The 9,321-nt window shown below is 40.0% G+C and overlaps 2 protein-coding genes across 2 annotated transcripts; one reads left to right on the top strand and one right to left on the bottom strand.

Moving 5' to 3' along the window:
- Nucleotides 1-1,319: 1,319 nt before the first annotated feature.
- Nucleotides 1,320-5,679, bottom strand: haus7 (HAUS augmin-like complex, subunit 7). Its single transcript, XM_054609417.1, is given in 10 exon segments — nt 1,320-1,652; nt 1,749-1,860; nt 2,490-2,588; nt 2,590-2,703; nt 2,993-3,104; nt 3,482-3,672; nt 3,936-3,997; nt 4,112-4,182; nt 4,265-4,380; nt 5,567-5,679. Coding segments are annotated over 10 exon segments (996 nt in total). The 5' UTR covers nt 5,624-5,679; the 3' UTR covers nt 1,320-1,590.
- Nucleotides 5,680-6,623: 944 nt separating this feature from the next.
- On the top strand, nt 6,624-8,926 carry si:dkey-93l1.9 (uncharacterized protein LOC562339 homolog). The gene is made up of 4 exons (XM_054609900.1): nt 6,624-6,686; nt 7,532-7,766; nt 8,615-8,753; nt 8,842-8,926. Exons 1-4 carry the CDS (start codon nt 6,624-6,626, stop codon nt 8,924-8,926), a joined length of 522 nt encoding a protein of 173 aa, XP_054465875.1.
- Nucleotides 8,927-9,321: the final 395 nt, after the last annotated feature.

The following is a 9,321-nucleotide window of genomic DNA, read 5'->3' as shown; positions in this document are numbered from 1 at the left end:
GCCTACTTCATTTGTTGTGTTTGCTGTTAATACTCTGTTAAATCAGACAGAGAAGCAGGGAAATATGTCTTGGTTCGCAAAAGACACCAGCTTCGCTTCACCTTTTGTCAAAAGCTGTTTAAATGTCTGCAGTCCTCAAGCTTTTGTCTCCATCTCAGATGGTTTGGCTTTTTTTTATTTTTTTTTTTTTTAAATGAAGGCCAATGTGTTTAATTAAATGAACACTTCACCCACAAACTGATTTGTGCATCAATCATTCATCTGTTGTTTTCTTGAACTAGTTTTTCTCTCAACACAAAAACAGAGAAACCTCTCATTATTCCAGTTGGACGCTCACTACTTCAGACACACACGTCTTCACTAAGACCTTAATATTTAAAACACGATGACTCGCACAGGTGAGTTGTGCACACGCGTGAGACAGGTTTAAAGTAAGGCTGCGTGCTACATTTCTACTGAATCCCGTGTAGCATTGAAGCAACAGGACTGGCCAGGTGTCTGCGTGAAGGAGACTGGGATTAAAATGCACATACGCTACACTACACTTTATATAATGTCATTTAGTTGTATCCATCCATAAGATGTTCCATTTGATATGATACACAGCAGCTCAGGAGATCCTCATGTGGGCGAAGCATGAACCAGTGAATGTTTAGCTTTTTCTTTGTATAAACTACCTGAGACATTTTAAGTTGATCACTACTAACCCTAAAAGATACATCACAAAATGAAAGATGAAAACGATAAATGAAACTTAATATAAAACCTGTTGGAAATATAATTGAAGTTTAACATTTACATTTATTCAGTAAGACAATGTGAACATTTACATTGAGTACGGCACAGGACATGTTCAATTATTAAACTATTATCAACAACAGACACCCGCTCACTGAAACTTTTATGCTCTTAGAGCAATTCATGTTAGTAACATAAAAAACATCGCTGCCAGTGTTACGATGTGTCGACACAAAACCTCCACCATGCCTCAGTCATACTGAAGCTATCTGACGATCAATGGTTAAAGGCACAGTTTCCTCTTAGCTGTAGTGCTGTTCATCAATCTAGATTGTTTTGGTGTGAACTGCAGAGTGTTTGAGATATCAGCTGTTGGAATGTGTGCCCTCTCTCCAGTGTAATGGGACTAAATGTCACTCTGCTTGTGGTGCCCAAAGCGCCAAAAATACATTTAATAACCTCAACAGTGATGTCTTTTTCCAGAAATCCTGACCCGGTTACTCAAGATAATCCACAGACATGGTTGGGAGCAGTTTCATGGAGAAAATAGTTCCATTATAGTAGAGAAAGGCAGACATCTCTACAGCAGATATCTCCATCACTCAGCAACTCACACCAAAACAATCTAGACTGATGGATAGCAAAAAAGCTAGGAGGAAATATGTAGTTTCTCTTTGGGGTGAACGCTCCCTTTAACCTTTGTGAAATAAACAACACTCATTTTTGGTCACAATTCCGCTTTGCTGTTTAAAGTTTTAACACACCGACAGATGGGACTCTCGTTATTACCACACGGTGTAAAGTGCTTTGCTCACTCCAGAATGTCTTTTTGGCCAAGGTTTAGGTAGGCCATCAGGAAGGAAGCAGGGGGAAAAAGTCTCGAATTCGCCTGGTGAGTTCCTCCAATTGGTCCGCTGCAAAAAGAAAGAAGAAGAAGCAGGAAACAAAGATTTAACGACATCCAACAGATTTTAATGCGAGTGTGCACGTGAGAGAGAATATTCACTTACGCAACTTGCGCTTCTCCCCTCGGCTCCGGTAGCCCGGCTGTGTTTGGAACTGGTTCACTTCCTCAGTCACGGATACAGAAGCTTCAGATACTTCCTTTAGCATTTCCAGCTCCTGAGAAATGAGACACGCGCAATAGGAAACAAGTGTCAAGATATTTATTTGCAGAAATGTCCATTTCATTTGACGCAAGGGATGACCATAGTGCCATTTAAACAAGTGGATGCAGATCAACTCTGGATGTTTTATGAGTTGGTCCACAAACAATAAGAGAGCTAGACATGATTTAAAACCTAATCTACTGGTTTGGGACCGGCCTACATGACTAATTATTTATTGTTTTATAATGCTTTATGCCCTGTTAGATCCTCTGCTGCTGTTTTTGTTTTTGTACCATTGCACAAATAAGAAAGTTGGCAGCCCTACCTTTTTTAATTATGCATGGAAGTCCCTCCCTAAAACTAAGAGATGCAAGCTCCTCAGTGAACATTTTTAAACTTCAATTGATTACATATTTATGCAGCATTGCCTTTAAATAGCTGCTGCTTCCTGTGTTTTAAACCTGTCTTTTACATGTTCTGCTGGTTTTGCTTGGTTTGATTATGCAGCATTTGCATGTTTTCTGTTTGTGTTCATTTCTTCTCTTGTTTCTTTACTTTGTTGTAGAGCACTCTGATCCACTCCCCCCTGTGTGAGTACTTTAAAATAAAGTTTGTTGTGATTATAATTCTATTTAAGAGTACCATGACGAAGGCCAGCAGTAGCTGGTGTGATCTCTGGAAGACGTCGGTCTCTGCGCTGAAGCTGGGGGGATCTCTGCTGCAGTAAGCCCTCAAGTCGGTTTTCGAAGACATGGCTGAAAGTCGCCATCAGCAGCTGGAGGTCGCACGCCGCCACGCGCAGCGAGCTCGGAGAGAAGACGCCAGGGCTCTGCGCCTCGCTGCTCAGGAATTCACACTGAGGAGAACAGAGTCTTTAGCCAACACTTTACTACTACCATGGCATTTAGGCACGTCCAGACAAAAGTGCATTTATGCTCCGAAGAACAAAATAGCTCGGAGTGTGTGGCAAATATTTTGAATTCATACGTTGGTTAATCTAGCATGGACACCCTGTTTCAATTGAAGGCTCTGTGATGCTGCAGGTAGCATGAACACAGATCTCATTTCACAGTGCTGAGACCGATTTCCGGCTCACTGGAGGATGGAGGAGCCACACAAAAGCAGAGCAGAGGACGGCCCCGTACCTGTGACCGTAGCTGCTCCAGTGTTGACTCAGTCCGCTGTAGAAGGGTGGCGAGGTCAGTAGCCTCCTCTCTACTGGGCTTAAGAGTTGTCCTGGTGCCCTTGCGTAAAGCCCTGTGAGGTAAGGAATAGAAATAAGAGACAAAACAGACTCATTTAAATTCTGCACTGATGCTGCAGGACAATAACAGGAAACAATGTAATATAAAGGAGATACACCAAAACAGCCTCTTATTTGACTAACACTCAAAGTCCCAGTGAAACAAAAGTTAGAGCATCTGAGGCTTTTGTACGGTGATTATTTCACATAGTAACAGAATATTTCAGTGGTGTACAGTTAGAAGAGGGATTTAGATTAAAATCCTTCCCATTTGAATGGACTGCTAAAAAAGTATGGGGGCCTATAGTGTAACTTTAGGCCTTAAGTTAACTTTAAGTCATACATTGTCAAATATATAGATATTATGTGTGTGAAAAGACAGCATACATACTTGATGTCTGCAGGCCAGGGGTCCAGCGTGGGTTCCAGCATCTGTGTGAGGTGAGGCAGATTCTCAGCAGCGTAGAGCTCGTTCAGCAGCATCTCTCGATCCGGTCCGGTTCCAGCAGACTTCTTGCAGCCAGGTACTAAAGTTAAGAGCTGCTCTAGGAACCGAAGCTGCCGGAGGGGGCTCGCTTCACCCTGGATGAATAGTTTGATTAATTATATAAGATGAAAAAGGAGATTTTCTGTTCATAGTGACAAATACCTTATCCACAGGGGATCAGTCACAATTATTTTCATTAAACATAAGAAAATTCTTAAAAAACTTTTCCACAACAGGATTTTAACCAATTCCAGGCCTTGAAAATTACATTTTGAAATACCACTGACTTTTCCATGCCCGTGGGAATCCTGTACGTATAAATTAGTAACATCTACACCAGCATGATGCGTCCTCTCACCCTGATCAGGTCCAGGTCATCTGCTTTGCACAGCATCAATTCCTGCCCGAGCACAGCCATTTCTGTTTGTACCAGAAGAGACCAGAGCAGGTGCAAGAGTCTAAGTGTCCATCAATAGACATGCAACAGCGTTTAACATGTACCGTGTAGAGAAAGTGAGCCATTGACAATGTTACCTTTAGTCAAAACTTCTGGGCCGTGGGATTTCACCGCCATCGTCTTGGAGTTGGCAAAGCTTGGGTTGATGCTGTGAAAGGGACAGGTAAGTTGCTTTTAAATCATATGTCATAGGTGAGAACAGGCTCAGTGTTCTGTGGTTGTTATCCTACCTGCTGCAGATCCATGCCAGTATGTCGGTGCGCTGCTGAGAGGGAGCACACAGCAGCTGCAGCATGGTGTCGGCTTCCTGCAGGTACAGACCTTCCACCAAGGGACACGAGGCAGCCTGAACACAGACCAACACAGACAGCATACTCAACATACTCAATATACTCCATATACTCAACATACTCCATATACTCAACATACTCCATATACTCAACATACTCAACATACTCAATATACTGAATATACTCAACATACTCAACATACTCAACATACTCAACATACTCCATATACTCAACATACTCCATATACATAAAAACATACTCCATATACTCAACATACTCCACATACTCCACATACTCAATACTCAACATACTCAATATACTCCATATACTCAACATACTCAATATACTAAAAACATACTCCATATACTCAACATACTCAATATACTCATATACATAAAAACATACTCCATATACTCAACATACTCAATATACTCAACATACTCAACATACTCCATATACTCAACATACTCCATACTCACTCAACATACTCAATATACTCCATATACTCATACTCAATATACTCAACATACTCAATATACTCAACATACTCCATATACTAAACATACTCCATATACTCCATATACATAAAAACATACTCCATATACTCAACATACTCCATATACTCAACATACTCCATATACTCAACATACTCCATATACTAAACATACTCCATATACTCAATATACTCAACATACTCAACATACTCCATATACTCCATATACATAAAAACATACTCCATATACTCAACATACTCCATATACTCAACATACTCCATATACTCAACATACTCCATATACATAAAAACATACTCCATATACTCAACATACTCCATATACTCCATATACATAAAAACATACTCCACATACTCCATATACATAAAAACATACTCCATATACATAAAAACATACTCAACATACTCCATTACTCTGTCACTAATACACACAGCAAAGGGACAGTAACAGTGGTAAACTGAAAACCTGACCTCATTCAATGTATATATTATTAACAGTCATTAATGTAGACTGTTGGATTGTTTTGGATGTATAATGCATTACATTCTTATAACAAACATAAACAATTCAACTAAATATTTAACTATATTATGTTTTAATTGCAGACATCGTAAATGGCCAAATCCTAGTAACGTAACAACAAATGTATCCACCACGTTGTCAAAGTGAGTAATAAACATCAATGTCTTTCCTTATTCTGGAAAATAATGTTTGATTAACAGATTTGTACCTGTAATGCTGCATAAACATGTCGGACAAGTTGTTTTTCTTTCAAAGCACCCGCCATTTGCCAAGCGGATTGGATAACGCTTCTTCTTCTTCTTCTTCGTCTTCTTCTTCTTCGTCTTCTTCTGTGTTTTTCTTCCTTTGATTATTATTGGTGTTTGGCAAACAGCTTTTTGGGCTCTTTATCGCCATCTACTGATCTGGAATACTTCTACGAATAAAACACATAAACAAGAAATACAAAAAATGGAAGTGGGCTCTAAAACTATAAATAAATATATAAATATAAATATAAATATAAATATAAATACATGATTATGATGATGATTAATAGTTTGATTGCAATTTAACTGCACTATACTTTTGCTCTGGTTTATGCTCTTAGATGCTTGTTTAAGAAAGGAGATGCACTTATGACTTCTGGTGACTTCTCTTGAATACCTATGTTGAATACACTTATTGTAAGTCGCTTTGGATAAAAGCGTCTGCTAAATGACTGTAATGTAATAATGTAATGTAATGTAATACATATACTGAATTCTGATTAATGATCGTAGTATTTTAAACAATAAATCCTCTCTGCTTTAAACTACTCCTAAACTACTTCCAGTCTCAGTGGCCTGACTTTCTCTATTGCAAGAAAATAATCACAAACTATGAAAGAAGCAATTGCTTTAAAATCAAAGTTGTGGACTGTATTCTTGTTCTTATCAAACATTATGTCAAAGAACCTTGATGATTATGAGTGATTTGTCTCACTTGGAGGAGAGAGAACCATGAACCTTTATATTCTGGGTAGCAACTTAAACACCTTGAATCATAAACTTATTATTATTTATAAGGTAAAATCATTTCTTATATTTAGAAGTGAGGTGAGATGTTGAAGTGTAATTCAAGCATTCGTTCAAGAGAAGAGAGAGTCACACAGTGGGAGGGATCTCACTAATGTTGTCTTTGTGACTAGAGGAGTTGCCCGACTCGTTGGTCTTCTTTCTCTGTGGCTCTAGAACACAGCTCACATCCAGCACACCAACAGTTTCCTGAGAGCTCAGAGAGGGAAGATGGACACGGCGTACAGACTGAACGGAGAAGACATGGCTCTGAATAAAGTGGGCGACATAGAGGTAAGCGACACACACTTACAAGCCCTCTCTTATTACTGCTCTATTCTGTTCTATTTCATGTTCTCTTATGCTCTACGCTGCTCTGAGCTTCTCTGTGCCGCTCTATTCTGTTTCTTTTTTTGTTCTGTTCTTTTATGTAATATTCTATTCCGTTACATTCTATTCAGTTTCTGATCTATTTTGTCAGACACAATAATACCATATATATATATATATTTATATGCACGTCAAGGAGAGTGAACTGAGGGAACCACTGGTAAATACAAATCTGTAATCTATTTACAGAAAAGTCAGTGGTGAAATCAGTGTGTGTTTCTATAGCTGCCAGCTGTACGTGGAGATGAATGAAGGTGTGACTCAGAGAGAGTTTCACCAGGGTGTGACTCCCGTCTACCTACAGGACTGGGCACATCCCTGAGAAAATGCCTCTGCCACTGATGTGGTTTATACAAACCAACAGAACAATAGAGTACCAGCCCTCTGACAACACCTCAAATACGTCAGTTCAATCTCCCTGACATGCCTGTACAGGATCAGTTCATGTTCTTGTTTCTAGAAGTGTTTTTCTCTCTCTCTCTCTCTCTCTCTCTCTCTCTCTCACCTGCTGCTGCTCAGACACTCCCACTTCTCCTCTGACAACCTGAGTATACAGAGAGCATAGTATCAAAATACAGAACACCTCTCTGTTTGGAACAAACGTGGACTTTGTCACATGGTACGGAGACAATCAGCCCTGTAAAAGAGAACAAAAGAACAACCGTGTTAATCACATCCTTAAAAGTCAAAGGGGGCAGCAGTGGCTATAGAATCGCACCTCACACCTTACCTGTCATCTCAACCTTCAGGCACAGACAGCCCCCCCTGGAAAGGTGTACCGGCGCATCAACATGAATCACTACGCCACTAAGAAGACTGCGGCTCAGAGCATGCTGGACGTGGCCCTCCTGATGGCCAACTCGTCCCAGATGAAGACCGTCCTCTACGTGGGGCCTAACTACCGTTTCTACGTCCCCCTCATCGTCCTGCTGACTCTGTCCATCATGCTACAGGTCTCAGTGGGGCTGCTGCTCGTCTTTATTGGCAAGTCACTCAGACTTTTTGCATCGCAATTGATATCATTCATATCTTCATAACATTTCTTTGAAGTAAGTTTGGAAGGTGAAAAGAGTCAGTGCAGCCATGCAAAGACTAGGTTTTTTTCTGAGAGGCTGGCTGATTTTGAACGATCAAGAGGAGACAATCCAACAAGCTCCAGCCATGTCAGCCTGACAATAGACGCTAAAGAGAACATTGGTGCACAGTTTGCATAATGCATTCAAAGCTGTAAAATGATGTCAGAAGCCCAGATTCTTTGATTTTGGCTAAAACGTCGACAACATTTTTACTTTGTCATGTGGACAAACTTATGTTAACAGGCTGCTGGCTGAAGCTTCATATTTCAAGGGTGCTAACAGTCTTCTCATCTAACTGGACAAGAAAGCAAATAAGTGTATTTCCCAAAATGTCAAACTGGTCCTTTAACTCTTCATTGGTCTTTGCATTGTGTTATATATATTTTCTTTGAGCTGCCACTTTCAGATCCCTTCTTTACAAAACTAACTTGTCAGACTTGCTGTACTACATTTAGTAGCCAGATCAAACACTAAGCTCCACTCTTTAGTGATAATACAAATATTTGACATTTATTTTCAGTTACAAGCATTTATTTGTTACCTTCAATTTCTAATTTGACAGTTGTTCTATTTCAATCAGCACAGTCTATTTTTGTAATCCATAACTAAACTCCCCTCCTAACTCCAATACTATTTCCTTAAATATAAAAAAAGGGTATCTTGCTCTTGTACAACGTTTGCTCTCCCTGTCCTTATCTTTATTTTCTTTCATCATGTAGCTCACTTAGCTTTTGCGCTTGTGCCATTCTGTGTCAGCAGTGAAGTACGATCTCAACGATGTGAGGAAACACTCCAAACTGAACATGATGAACAACGCAGCGACCGTGTTTGTCTTCTTCACTGTCCTCATCAACATCTTCATCACAGCTCTTGGATTTGAGGGATATGCTGTCAGGTATAGGCCGTTACAGAACACACATAGATAATGAAGGCTGTCCTACTGTTGTGAACTCTTGTGACCCTGTTCTTGGTTCTCTTCACAGGTCATTAGAGTCATCTGCCATTTCATTATCAAATCCTCAGTTTTCCATTCAGCCCATTGACCTCAACGTGACTGGGGGCATGTAGACCAGGTTTTGGACATGATAAGACATTTCACCTGTTATCTCAAAGCATTAAAATCTAAAGGTCCTTTAGTAACTTATGTATCAGCTCCCTGTTCAAATTATGACTTTGGGTAAAGATCCTCCAGCTGGAACAAATACTTTTAAAACCTGATTGGATTGAATGGGTCTACAACACATTAACGGTGAGAGGATTGTGTGGATCCAGGCCTGGACCTAAGACTCGTCAAGCAAAACCTCAGTGACCATCAACCACAACCCCCATTCAGGATCACAGCTGTTAAATTCAACTCAAACAAAGACACAACCAGAAACCTCAGCTAGAGAACATCACCACTGCCTAATCTTCCCTCCAGTCCAGATGCCAACAGACTCTTTATTTGCCAAACTATTAGCTTC

This window comes from Anoplopoma fimbria, chromosome 12, assembly GCF_027596085.1.
Source record: "Anoplopoma fimbria isolate UVic2021 breed Golden Eagle Sablefish chromosome 12, Afim_UVic_2022, whole genome shotgun sequence".
In the NCBI taxonomy this organism is placed as follows: Eukaryota; Metazoa; Chordata; class Actinopteri; order Perciformes; family Anoplopomatidae; genus Anoplopoma; species Anoplopoma fimbria.
This window is presented reverse-complemented; position numbering and strand designations above follow the sequence as displayed.